The 15,008-nt window shown below is 36.5% G+C and overlaps 1 protein-coding gene across 3 annotated transcripts in view; it reads left to right on the forward strand.

The window, feature by feature from the left end:
• The window catches only part of LOC150104923 (uncharacterized), a 431,839-nt gene that overhangs the window by 44,667 nt on the left and 372,164 nt on the right, over positions 1-15,008 (forward strand). For all 3 annotated transcript variants that reach the window (XM_090395426.1, XM_090395427.1, XM_090395428.1), the window contains exon 3: positions 8,347-8,475. In XM_090395426.1, the coding sequence (XP_090251552.1) occupies positions 8,355-8,475 (121 nt within the window). In that variant the 5' untranslated portion in view covers positions 8,347-8,354. The remainder of the gene's footprint in view (positions 1-8,346; positions 8,476-15,008) is intronic.

Here is a 15,008-nt window from a genome sequence, read left to right on the forward strand (position 1 = left end):
AGTTGAGTCCAGGACAAGACAGGTGACCAGTAGTAGTGAACCATAGAACTTAGTACATGTCCTCTGTTGTTTCATTTGTACATCAGTGATATAGGAAATGATTTAGTGGGAAATATTCAGTTGGTTGCTTCTGATGCAAAACTGGAAAGAGGAATGGTAAATGATTGTAGCCTACAGGATGATATAAATAGAGTAGCAGTATGAGCAAAGATAAATGGCTCCCAGTTTAATGTGACCAAATGTAAGGCAGTGAACTTTGGAAGGAAGAGATCACAGGCTGTATACTTTATTGATGGAACTGAACTGCAGGAAACTGATGAGGCCAGGGACTTGGGAAATGATTGTGGACAAGGAGTTGATTTAGAGGACATATTGTGAAGGTAACCAAAACAGCACATCAGATTACACGGTTGTTGAAGAACACACTAGAAAGCATGGATAGAGAAGTTATTGTTTCCCTTTATGGAGCTTTAATAAGGTCACATCTGGCTCGTCATCCAGATTATATGTCAATGAAGAAGTAGTGGAGAGGATCCAGAGGCAAGTGACAAAGTGTGTGTTGCAGGTCCATGGAATGCTCTGTGTGAGAATAGATTGAAAGTCTGTTGGTTTCAAAATCTAGCTGATAGGCAAAAAAGAGGAGACATAATAGAAGCATATAAGTTATTAGAGGAGGTTTTATGGAATTGTATGGGGAATTTTTTTTTCATACATGGCAGGAGGGGAGAGAACAAGGGGGTGTCACCCATGGAGATTGTGTAAAAGTGTGATTAGCACTAGTGTTAGGACTAAATTTTTTGCTTGGAGTGTAGTGAATGGGTAGAATAGGTTGCCAGATGTGGCTGTGAGTGCTTCTTCAGTAATGAATTTAAAGAGAGAGGTATCATAGTATTGTGTAAATAATGAATCTTGCATGATGAATATTTTGACTCCATGAAGATACCTGTACAATAACAATTTTTATCCCTATCTCTTATGCTAGTTTTTTTATGTTTTGATACAGTGTTAATGTCATCTGCATATACTGCACTATACCAATATTCCTTTTAAGCTGTGTGCATGTGTACACCAATCAAAAATGGAATGCAAAAATCCAAAAGTATCATGGTATATCCATTCCTCTTGTCTAGTTCAATGGTAACATTGTTATAGAATGTGAGCAAGTTGCTAAAACATGACCTTCCCTTAGTAAACCCATGTTACTCATTGCAAAGTAGAGATTCACTGTCAACCTATTTCTGAATGAGAGCTGTAACTAATTTTTCCAGAATCCTCACTACCACTCATGAGATACTTCATTAATAGTTGGATACAATGGCCTTTGCACTGCCCTTGTGCAATGGAATTACCATACATTCTTTCCGTTCTTGTGGAATCTTCCCTGTTCTGAAACTCATATTAAACAGTCTAGTCAAAGGAATAGCCAATACAATATGAGTCCCTGAACAGAGAAGATTCCACCAGAACGGAAAGGATGTGAACACTCTTTTAGCACATGCGCTGATATCCAATCAGTCCTTATTGCTGAATTCTTATTCAGTTTGTGTAACAGCTCTAATACCTTGTCCTCATATACACCTGATTTTCTTCATCCAGTGAGCTCAATGTTGCTTACATGAGGTTGATAGCTTTTAACAAAATGGGCACTGATTAGTTGAACAACCTCTTCTGCATCTGTTACCCTCATGCCATCTGCACTTAGAAGAGTTATTCTTTCATATTCATTCTTTTACTTGCAGAATATTGATAGAATTCTTGTGGGTTGTCTTTAGCAGATAGAGCCAGTTTTGTTTCATATTCAGATTTTGCTTTCCATGCAACAGTTGTGCCTATTCTAGTCTGCTGCTTATAATTTTCATAACAGACAATATGCACATGGTATTCCTTCCACATCATCCTTTTCTTATGAATCTTGCTTAATAAGATTACACACCCATTTGACTCCTACCCTATTTATTCTTCGAACTCTCAGGACACATTCTGATATTGCATCATTTAATTATTGTTTAAATGCTTCCCATGTACTATAAATATTCTTCCCATCCAGCAACCAATCCCATTCCACTGAACTCAGTATACTCCTCAGTTGGTCATAATTTCCTGCTTTGTAGTTCAGCATGTAACCTTTTCAGAATGGAACATTCATAAACTTAGACACTTCCCAAGTGAGTACCACATGATCACTGTCACCAACCTGAGGCAGAATAGTTACGTCATTAACTGAAATGCCCTCTGACACTATAATCAAATTTAACACTCTTTGACCTCGAGTTCCTCCAGTCACTGTTCCCTTTAATTTTTGCTGGACTTTGGGTGCATGAAAACATTTTGTGTACAATTTTTCAGTCTCAGACTTGTGTGTGACTTTTGCTGTTGTATGCCTGTGCTCTCACAATAGTGAAAGTCACAAGCCACGAACTCTTAATTTGATATATCTAAAATTATTGATCACATCTTTGTTAAAAGTTCTTATATACACTGCATACTAAATATTTGTGTGATAACGCTTCACATCCATATGCCTGGGAAAGGAGTGTCCTAGGCTCAATTCCCGTCGACGACGTGAGGAGCTCAAGCATCTTCCTCAGCCATAGCCAAGTTAGCTGGTCTTGGGCGTGGACAGCAGGGTTTTCTCCCCAGTTTATCTGGGGTTTTTCATCCCACAAGCAGGCAAACCAGTCCCGTGAACACACACAGATTATAGTCATGAATATCGCCCTTAGAGGATGCAGCAGAGGAGTGATAAACCAGCTGCATTAATACGCCAGTAACCCTTCATTAGGAGGAGACTCAACTCATCCTAGGATGGACGAGTGGAATAGTATAGGACTAAATATTTCTATAAGAGCAACCTAAATGCTTACTCCTTCAGCCACTTAAATGCTGCATACACCTGCAGTTTATAAACAGATTGTTTGGTCACTTAAATTAAACGAATTTTCAGTTATTTTCTGCTTTAATTTTTACAGTGACATTTTGAGGGTTTAATTTGCTAAAACTGCCAATGTAATATGTAATTTCTCACAATAAGGTTGCCCTTTTTTCATCTAACGCTAAATTAATTCACTTAAATATGTGTAGCTACAAAAATCCATTGGTGTTTGCATTAATCCAAGTGACTATTTTCCAGACCAGTGTTTCCCATAGTGTGGTACGTGTATCTCCAAGGGCTCATGCAGGTTTAGGACGTATGAGGCACTTTTTAAAAATTTTGATTCTTTTTTTTTTTTTTTTACATTTATATTTTTTCATTGTACTGTCACAGATAAGTGCAGGTTTATTCTGTAATTAATTTTTCAGTAACTAAAACATTTAAAGGAAGTGTTAAACAAAATATGTCTTAACATATATCAACTGACCTCTGCTAGGACTGCATCTGGTTGATGGCACGATCTCATTCCAGCCACATGGTTTGCACTGTTTTCATTAAAAGTTTATATTGAAATAGTTTGAATCATGCAATCAGAACTCCGCTAAATTTTGGAATCATTTGTATCTTAAATTGTAACAGTCCTCAAAGACTTTTTGCCACCCATGTGTGTACATCTATATATGTTTAATTGCATTTGCATCACAAGTTGTGAAGGTTGTACAAGTTTTATGCTCAGATAATGCTTTTACTTTTGTTTAGCAGTTGTGTTGTTGGTTATTAACAAATCTTGAAGCACAATAATAGTTAATATTAAAAATATTTAATTAATCTTAATATCTCTCTCTTTTATTTCTTAACCCTTTAATATGGATCACTGGTAAGAAAAAAAAATGGAATGCTTGATATTCACATTAGAAAATAGTCAAGAAAATGAAAATAATTCTCTGAAAATGAGAAAATTATAGTTTGATAAATGAAGGTATGAAACTTTCTGAATATAGAACCATTTAGAGACAAAATATAGAGTACCATGAAAAACCTGTAGCCTACATATGGCTATCCACAACCCAGGTGATCTCTTATGATCAGTTTATTCTCACCAACTGGAGGAAAGTGCAAAACCCCACTCACAATTACATCCTCTGATCTAAAACTCTTGAGCTTCACTTACATGCTGCCTGAGATAGTTATCTCTCAAGAACTCAAGAAATTCGTTTTCCTTATTTCCAAATGCCTATCTCTTCATTCCAGTCTATACCACCATAATAATTACCTTCCTTTATTCACTAACCCAAATTGTTTATGTTTCTTTGTCACCACCCTCCACATTCCTTACTTATAGCAACATCCAACTAAATACAGGGTGTTCGGGATAAATTTGACATATTTATAATTAATTATATTTTTCTGTAAGTTACATGTATTAACACACACTTCTCTTCATTTAAAAGTTTGGACCCTTCTTCATTCATATACAAGATGTCAGAAAGGATGGATAGCTGGAACCCACCTGAATCATGGAAGAGAATAACTTGTATGGATATTACGACTGCTGCCCAATACTCCCTGAATACAGTAAAAACAATCAGGCATGAACTAGAGACTTGCAATGGTGACTACGAGGATGTAGCAAGAAGAAAGATCCCTAGCAGACGATCTGATTGCGTTCGTACAGCAGAATTCCTCGCAAATCTGCAGGAACAGGTGTTGAAGAACCCTGGCATTGGAATTCGGGCTTTGTTCGTGGAGTTGCTAACTGTAGTCAAGCCCTGGATAACAAGGGTAGCCAATGGTAGGCCGTATGTATGGCAGCAGGATTCGGCCCCTTGCCACACCTCTGGGAAAAGTCAAAAATGGTTGTCTGAAAATTTCTACGACTTCACCAGTCCAAATGTTTGGCCTCCAAACTCCCCAGACCTTAACCCCATGGATTATTTTGTATGGGGCGCAGTTGAAAAAGACACCAATCGCACTTCCAGTAATACAAAAGCCCAGTTAATGGATAAAATTAAAACAGTTTTTGCGGCCCTTCCCAGGGAGACTGTAGCATCAGCTTGTCCGAGGTTCCGAAGCAGAATTGAAGCTGTGATCGATGCTAATGGTGGTTATTTTGAGTAAATCTTGTTGATAGTATTGTAATTAACTCTGCCTGTAATGTTTTTTGTCAATTCATTAAATTTAATAGATACAAAGAAGATTTTCTTTTTCCTTACGAAACTGTCAAATTTATCCCGAACACCCTGTATGTCAACCTCCACATCACACCACACTGCCTGAAAGCCATTACCACTGTTTCCCCTTTTCACCTCATGTGAACATAATTCCCATGCTATCATCAGCAGCAGCACCCCCCCCACCTGCCTTCTTGTTTTATTCTTGCAAAAAATACTGTATCCTTCCATTTCTATTCCCATTAGGTTATCATCTTCATTCAGCCATGTTTCACTTATTCCAATGATTTTGGAGCAAATAAACTCACTCAGTGAAAAACATACATGGTTGTAAAAAGAAGTGTTACAGCTATGTAGGAGTTCATCTTATGTCACTGTAGTGCAGTGAATGACACGTTGGACTTCTAATTCAAAGGTCATGGATTCGACTCCCATTAGGAAAGAGGTTAGGTTTTATTATCTATTTATTTTCTTTCTATATTATAGCTTTTCTTTCCCATTGCTAACTGAACATCTGAAAGTCATTTGGTGTACATCTGTGTTTCTTCCCATCAGTTTTCAGAGTTCATTAATGTTAAAAATGTATCAGATGTAATTTTGCCAGCATAGTTGGCTGAGTGGATAGCATATCTGCTCTCCAGCTAAAAGGCTGCTAGTTCAAATCCCGCCATAGGCGGGATAGCGGTATTTCTACAGACAATGGTATTTCTACAGACAATCACAAACATCCATGTTTGCGATTGTCTGTAGAAATACCAGTGGTGGTCAGCAGTAGATGGCGTTGGTGTAGTTTCAGTCAGTTGATGATTGAATGGTGGAGACGGAGCAAGTGCCCCCCCCCCCCCCCCTTAATGAGTCTTTGGACAACCTGAAGGTGTCAAATAATAATAATAATATTTCATTTCCCTTATTTCTGGCTTTTTTTTTTTTAAATAAACACAGGCATTCATTTTTAGGTCTGTAACCAGTCCTGTCCAAGCCATTTGTTGGTTATGATTTCCTCACCACACCTGCCCTTACCCAGTCACGTTTATCACCACTTACCACATACATTCACTCAGGTTCCCCATCCACATCATGATCTATTCCATTTGTATGGACATAACTCTTTCTATTATGAATAGCACCCCCCCATCCTCCCTTTTTACCCTTTCTATCTTCACGAAACACATTATACCCTTCCATCTGGATGAGGATGATATCCTGTCAGGATATCATCCTCATCCAGCTATGTCTCACTTATTCCAACAATTTTTGGGATGAACAGACTCAATTAATGCAACCATTTCATTTGCCTTGTTTCTTACACTTCTAGCATTTTTATACAAACATAGCAGCTCATTCCTGAATCTACAGCAAGTTTCACTGATACCACTTATTAGATGTGACTTATCCATACTTAACTCGAGCCATTTCTTTTTCTCCTTATTCATCTTAGAATCATCTTCAAATCCAACTGTTTTCCCTTGGTCCCAGGTCATTCCTCCCCCCTCTTCCCTTTTTGTTTGCACACATGTATTCACATTCTCTTGGAGCATCATCCTTTCTCATGCTGTGTTCCCCTGTCCACTGTAAACTTCCCCATTTCTCTGCTTGTCTTGACACTTGTTCTCTCATTCTCTATACTCATGCCCACTTCTTCATAACTACCACTTCAATCTCTCCTTTCTTACTCTCCTGCTCCTTCATTACTTGATCAGATTCATTCTCTCCACTCATTTCTCTACCCTCCAACATCAGTCTCTCCAAACCAGTCATACCAAAACCATTCAAATGCAGTCTATTTATAGTTCAATTCATACTTCATATTAACAATCTTTGCTCTCCTCCTCATTTCATCACTATCATACTTGGACAACACACTGACTACCTTTCCTATCACACTATTATCTTTTATCCTTCTCAACAACTTCCGGATATCCAAGCTTGCATGTTCTTTGTTCCCAGTCAAGTCATTTATCTCTATTACCGCTATCAACTCTTTTGCTTGCGTACTCCTCATATCCGATGCCTCAATCACTATTCATTTTACCTCCAGGAAAACAAACATCGTGCATCTTCTCTTTTACCACATTTCTAATAATTGAATCCCCATACAAAGCCACTTACAGGTCTGGTCACCTGGATTCCTTGGAGATGAGGAGGCTGTGGAGAGGGTTCAGAGAAGAGTGACCAAGTTGGTGAGTGATATAAAAAATGCTCCCTACATTGATAGATTGAGAGCTTGTGGATTGCAGAGATTGGTTGACAGGCGAAGAAGAGGGGATATGATAGAAACATTCAAATTACTAAAAGGTTTTTATAGGATTGATGCAGGGGAAATGTTTCAGCTGTGTGATAGTGATGGAAGAACAAGAGGTCATCTCTGGAAATTAAAGAAGAGTGTGGTTAACAAAGGTGTCAGAACAAGGTTTTTTGCCTGGAGGGTGGTGAATGAGTGGAATTCATTGCCTGACTTTGTTGTGAGCTCTTCATCTGTAAATGAATTCAAGAAGAGATATGACAGATATTGTTTTGCTAGCTTGGGTCTCCCGCGATGAGTCTACTGACTCCATGGAGATACCCGTAATAATAATAATAATAATTACAGGTCTTTTGTTACCTCTTTCATACGAATTCTCTTAATTTAACTCTTGTTCTTGTCTGAAATAGTGTGGGCTCTATGGTCAATTTTCTTGACTTCTCAGGACGAAAAATCCCACTTGCCCATGCCAGAGATAGAGTAACTTGGGACCGGTTGAAGAAAGGCATAGAAAAGTTCCTCCAGTTGGTAACTAGACTTGAATTTAAGTCTATCTTTGCACAGAGGATGCAAACATCACTTCCACTGAGCAACACAGGCCTACTTTCTAATATTGCTAACATATTTACTTTTTAATTACCCATAGGGGAGAGATCCTTGAGTTCACCTTAAGATGTACCATTTTTCTATGATACCAACACTCTGCATTTTAAAAGACATTATTTTCAGTGATCCTAGTCATATTTAAAATATAAATATCACTGGCATCACCTTCTAATGATGAAAAATAAAATTAGCTATTTTCTTATTACAAGTATTATCATTATATGATTTGAAAGTATGCATCTTTCCTATAAATATGCAAATTTTTAAAAAGAAAAATCCTGATTAAGTTATAGATATTTTTATAGTGTCACATTGGTTGCAAAATATGCAAATCTCTTGTAAGATTTTCTTGCCTTGCAAGCAGATGTGTCCTATTTTCAGGACTTCCCAAATTAGCATAAATTTTGAATTGATGTTAACATTTTATTCATTTATAAACTCACTTTTTTTTGTAGCATCAGCCATGGAGTCAAGTTCATATTCATATCCCAAAAAAGAAAGTTGGTGTTATACCAATATTCATACCAAAAGTAATCCTGTAATGTCATACAGAAAAGATGCATCAGAAATGAATTTTAAGCAAGGTAATTAATAAAAATCTATATATTTTGTATAGAAAATAATTATTATTTAACCTCTATAAAGTTCCAAGACTTATCATGGAAATTAAAGAGTATAATGTGTCGTTCCTTCACTCTGGCTATCAGGCTTCATTGCATTCTCTGTTTCAGCAGCACAATTCATCATCACTTATCATTAGAAAAATCTATTCTTTACACTGTTGACAAAGCTGCTAGCTACTGTACTACATACCCCCAATAGTGTGTGTGTGTGAGATTAGAAGTGTATAGTGAATATTTTTGAGGGATCAGAAAAAAATGGCTCTTATAGACTGAACGAAGCCTGTTTTATTGACAAAGGGAATCCAGTAATTAAAATTCTTCCACTGATTTTACCTCTTGTTTATCACACTTCTGATAAGTGTCCATAAGGGTCTTTTATTTTTTATTATTATTTTTTTCATTATTAACTTCCCTTCCTGCTTTTCAAGATGCATATTGATGGTCTCTGATAATATCTTACTAACTTATTTGTGTTATTCTTCTTTTCCTCTTCTCTATCAAGCTCTGTGACTTAATATTTCATCACTCTCTCTCTCTCTCTTCATAATTGATATTATTGTGTTTACTTGCCTCAAAATTTTTTTCATTGTTTTTTCAACTTCTGTATAAATGTTTTAATGATGTACTAAAAAAAAAAAAGCACTGTACTTTGTTTGAAAAACATGAGAAAGCAATGTTTAATTCTTCTAATGTGTCTCAGTCACAGAGAATCCTCAGGGAGTACAACACAAATTGTAACACACACACACACACAAAGGACAACACAAAAACTCAGTGAAAATCAGTAGACAAAAGCGTAGAGTCCTAAGTAAGATGGATATTCTCTGTGGGTGCCAGCTGGAGACCTCAGTTGAGTGAGATGTGAGAACTGTGAGAATTAATGTTTTCCATATTTTGGGAAGTATAATGCATCGATATTTATCTTGATTGGGTTGGATTTTGAAAGCAGCTGCAGATCCTGAAAAAGTATTTTATTTCTAAATTTGCTGCAATGGAGCATACCTAGTCTAGCCATAAATATGCTACTACTTGAACAGTGCATAAACCTTTAATCTATCAGTAAACCATTTACAGCTTTCAGCACATATAAACCACTTGTATAATATGCATATAACAGCACTCAATGTTCCAAATGTCCCTCTTTTGCCTTCACACACTCCCGAAGTCTGTGAGGCTACATATCAATGGCAACACATACAACATCCAACGGAAATGCTGCCACTGCTCGCTCCAAATCTGCCTTCCTGTTGGGGATGCTGGGGTGTCATTTCTTGTGGGCTGCTCTCTCAAGCCCCGACTACAATTTAAAGTTCAAAAGATTCAGATCGGGACTTCTAGATGGCCAATCAGATGGTGAAATGTTGTCAGGTGCATTCGCCTCCAACCACTGCTGTGTGGTCTTCACCTTGTGCAGAAGCCGAGTCCTATTGGAAGGTCCACTGTCTACTGTGAAACAAGGTGTTGTTCAGGGGCTATACCATGGTTACAGCATGTGCCATAGCACCCAGAGCATACTCATGACTATCTAGAGCATATACCCAATTGTATATCCTCTTCACAGACAATTGTATCCTCTCAACAGACAAAGATATCCTTTGTGAAGAAGATATCTCTGTCTGTTGTTTGCAGTTTGCATACCGGCAAAGAAGTGCCTTGATTTTATCACTCTCTGGCACATAAGTTGTGGTGTTAGGAAGTGTCCAGTAGAACGACGATAGGCTCTCACTCTCAGATCATCAGTTAGTACATGTGACATTGTTCTCTGCAAAACGTTCATCTCTCATGACATCACTTTCTGCATTCTCACGGTGGAGGAATACCTTCACAGTCCTCACAAGCTGTTATGTCCTAATGCAGTGTCAACCTGGTGTTCTTTGGTGTTCAAATATTGTAATAATGGTTAATAGTCCGATACACAAACATCCTACTGATACTAAGTGTGTTTAGTGTGTTAGAAATAACAGGTGACTGCATTCTAAACTTGTGAAGTGCTATTACAGCTACACGGTTCTCTTAATCTCCACATTGCATGTTAACTCATACAGCTAGACTTCTCTCTACTAATAAACATGAGCATGTTAGTTATGCACAGCGCCACTAGCGGAACCACACTCATGCAATTCTGTTGGTAGCATTAGGTGTACAGAAGTCGTAACAGTATTTATTGCAAGACTGTGTACATTGTGGTTTTTTTCCCATTTGATTCTATATGTAGGTCTAAAGCAGTGTTTCTCAAACTTCAGATATCCATGTATCCCTTATTAAATTTTCATTATATTATTACCAAGTACCCCCCCCCCACACACACACACTTATCAAAATAGTAATAATAATAAATAAAAAGTATATTTCATTATAAATGTCTATTTTATTTAAATTTAGATGTACATGTAAACAAAAAATATGATTTATTTTTAATAGAACAAAATTTATAAAGATACTATAAATTTTTACTTAATTTAAATAATTTATCATCACTGTGAGAGATACAATAATCAACATTTTCTTGTTGCTTACAGCTACTTGTATCTGGTATATTGCTCTCTCTCTTTTGTGCATTTTATAAATCCAGTCTTTAACCCAGTAGCACACTCGGGGTTTAATCTTTGGGGGGGGGATGAGTCGAGTAGACGATTTGAGAATACACACTGTGCATCGTATACAACCTATGACTGAGCATCTGCAAATGATCGCTAATTCATAAGTAATATAGAAATAGAAGACACAACACAATATAAATTTTTTAAAAAAATTAATTTTAATTAGGAAAAGATTCTTGAAAATTTTTCTAGTGTTTTTTTCCTTTTTCTTTGGGGGGGGGGGGGGCTTTCTTCCACCTGAGTGTACACTGCTTTAACCAGTGATCCATACTTATGCATTTGAAAGCTAAAAAAAGTACTGTATTTACTCGAATATAACTCGCATTTGCATTTTTTCCCCAAAAATTGAAGCATAAAAATCATGGTTCAAGATATATGTGGGGATTTTTGGAAACTAATAAAGGATTAAACTAAATTTATTATAAAGTTTTCAGAAATAAACTGAAAATGGGTATGACTTACCGAGAAGCTCCTATTCGGCATCACTACTTCCGGCCTTGAGAGTGGTTTCCTTGTGTGCATCGTCAAAGTTATCTACCCAAATAGCATCATCATCTTTCCCATTATTTCAAGCAAAAATTACCAATAATTTACAAGACTTGAGATACGTAATAAACAATCCTTCACAAATGACTAATGAGAAGTGAAAGCAGAGTGCGAGACAGACAGTAGTTGTAGGCCAGTTGAGATAGAGAAGCTATGAAGACGTGCATGTGATTGGTGCAGTATTAACAAAAGATTGCATGATCCAAAGACAAAAGCAAGCTGAAAATTGAGTTGGCTTTCATTTCAACAATTGAGTTGAAATGCTAATTCTCTTCAACTGAATTCAATAATATCTGAAACACGTTCACTATATATTTCTTAGTTATAACACATTCAAGATGGGGTGGTGTTAAACAAAACTATATGTTGCCAGTGCAACACATGGTTTTGCTTGAGTCTATAGAGCATAGTTTCTGTGGGAGGGGGACACGTGATTCATTTGTTAGTGCCGTTTTTATTCTAGTCGTCTCTAATTGTCCTATTTGTTGAGAAATACATTACACTGCCTGCAAATGTCTTTGTACCTTATTCAGGGACATAATAAAACTAATTGTTTTTCGTGTGTCTGCAGTATAGTAGCTGTTGCAGAGGGCGTGTTATTTATTGCAGGGAGCGAGTTACTATCACCCTGATAGTAACCCGCAATTTGAGTAGGAGAATTCATACATTATATAATTTATATATATTTTTTCCTCAAAATATATATATATATATAAAATTTATTAAGAAATATATATGTTTAAATTAATTCTTTTTTTTTCTTAATAATGATTCCATGCGTTAATGATGAATAGCCGAAAATTGCCACGTACCTCCTGAAGACCTTTCACGTACTGCTGGGTGGGGGTGGGGGGTATGCATACCACACTTTGAGAAACATTGGTCTAAAGCATGGTCTACTAGACCTGACTGTAACCAGGATTACAATCAGGTCTAGATGAATGTGTTATGTTCTTCAATACAGATGGTGGCTGATCTTTCAGTTTGCTTGTAGCAACTTAGCAAACTGAAACAACTGTAGGAACTTATGTACACTGGGAACTGAGAGAGAAATGAATTGGTCCTTGGAGAACAGACAAAGGTAGCTAGGTTCAAGCAAGGCTTGAAGGCAGTGCAGAGGTTGGAGTTTTATTTTTTTTTAAAATTCTGGCTATTTCTTTCGATGCATCTCTGATAGAGAATCATGATAGCATCTTTTTGAAAGTGTCTTTTTGAATCATTAAAATAAAGCTTTAAAGCATTCCCCAAACCCATGTATGATTGTATCAATTTACCTAACTGGGAGACAATCATTTTAAGATTGAATTAATACTTTCCAACCCTTCTCTGTAATCAACAAATGGTGATGCCAAATTAGGACTTCAGTTCTTCGTGTTATCCATTACAATTTTAAATTGTCTCTACTATTAGCTAATTGTTGCTGTTTGCATTGCTGAGATAAATTGTTTGTGCTCTGAAGATGCTGAGCAAAAAGCCAGCAAAATATCAGCAGCTAAGTAAATAAATGTATTATTTATTTTCTTATTATTGTCTTGTGTTGTGATTTAAACTGTGATTAAAAAAACTCAACATGAACTGCCATACACATAAGTTTTTTAACTTCATATATTAACTGTTTATTGAACTGTGATGTTTCATGTCAGGAACCATATGTAAATATGTCTGGACTGGTGGTTTTGTACGAATGAATGTTGGTATTTGTGGTGATGAGATTGGATTTCCAGATATTAGTTAGGCTTTTATGGAAATGAAGAGTTTGTGCTTTCTTTTCACTATGTCAGATAGAGAATCAATGTATACTGGTTTCTGTAAATTAAGAAACACAGAGAAAAATTGCAATAAATGCAGGGAGGAAAGGAAAAAAAAAACATATGATAGTCAGGTACATTATGTAAAAAGTGATGTTGAGTCTGCTTATTGTACACAAATGAGCGGCATTGTCAGTGATATGTGCAAAAATCTGAAACACCTGTTAAAAGCAGGTGTTTTGGAGTGGTTTTCCCATTTCATGTCCATCCAAGAATTTTTCTATGATTTCATGATAACAAAATTCTTGGATGGCAGCAAGACATTATTTAATGAGCCAGCCTGGTTGATCAAGTGGTTAGTATACCTGCTCTCCAACAAACAGGCTGCAGATTTGAATCCTGCTGTGGGCATAGATGTTTGTAATTCTGTTTAGGTGGCAGATGAATTTCATCGTCTTCTATGAGACCACCTACCTCCTTATTGGAAGTCTGAAGTTACTTGAATGTTTGGTCTCTAGAGCAGGGTTTCTGGACTATGTAAAAAACTAAATTAAAAAAAAAAGAAAGAAAATATAATAAAATAGAAAAAAATGATTATTGGGTTAATAAAAAGTTAGTGAAAAATTAATGAGTTATAATTACATCATTTTTATAATTTAATGAGAAATATGGGCTTGTTTACTTTTTTCACAATTGTTTAATTCTTGATCAAGAGAAAGAAGTCACTCCTCTTTCTTAATGTTGGCCAATGTGGAAATTCCCTGCTTGCACAAGTAGGCCGTCGTAAAATGTAGCAGTGTAGATAGAGCATCTTCTGATGATACTAAGAACTCTTTTTTTTTTTTTTTTTGTCAAATTCCAGAATTGAAGTAGTGTTGTTTCCCTAAACTTGAGCTGAAAAGCTCGATAAGCCTGAAGTTCTGCCAAAACTTCTGCTTCTTTTAACAATAGATGTTTTGTGTCAGCAATAGTAATGGCAAAGGGATTTAACACCCAATCATATCATTCACATTGAGGGAAGGAAAGTATTGCTGTAGTTTATCCTCAAAAACCGAGAGATGTTCTAAAATCAAGCAAGAAGTAATCTCCGGCTCAGTACCAGCTGTGAGAGGAAACATTTCAAGGTCATTGTTTTCAACTTTTGTTTTCGATATTTTAATTTTTTTTTTTTAAGAACCCATTCAGCTTGTCACCTGATGTAAAGAGGGTTTTCTTTCTTCCCTTGCATACTTGCGCTAAGGAACTGACAGCTCCTTTGACCTGGCTTTTCAATGAAAGTCTGGCTACAGAAAAGGTGCCCAGGGAATGGAAGGTAAGATAGTGCCATTGCATAAGGGCGGTAGCAGACTGGAAGTGTCTAATTATAGACTAATTTGTGTGTCATCAGTAGTTGTTAAGATCTTGGAGAAATTAGTTAGGGACCATATACAACATTGGAAAGATGAGGGGTAATGTTATCTGTGAGAGTCAACATGGATTTGTGAGGGGGACGGGTGCTCTTGTTTTAGTAATATGCTAGCCTTTTATAATAAAGTTACAAGAGCAGTAGATGAGGGAAAGGCATATACTGCCATTTTGTTGGATTTAGCAAAGGCATTTA

This window comes from Typopeltis vanoorti, chromosome 7 (assembly GCF_054136105.1).
Source record: "Typopeltis vanoorti isolate ZY-2024b chromosome 7, IOZ_Tvanoo_1.0, whole genome shotgun sequence".
Classification (NCBI taxonomy): Eukaryota; Metazoa; Arthropoda; class Arachnida; order Uropygi; family Thelyphonidae; genus Typopeltis; species Typopeltis vanoorti.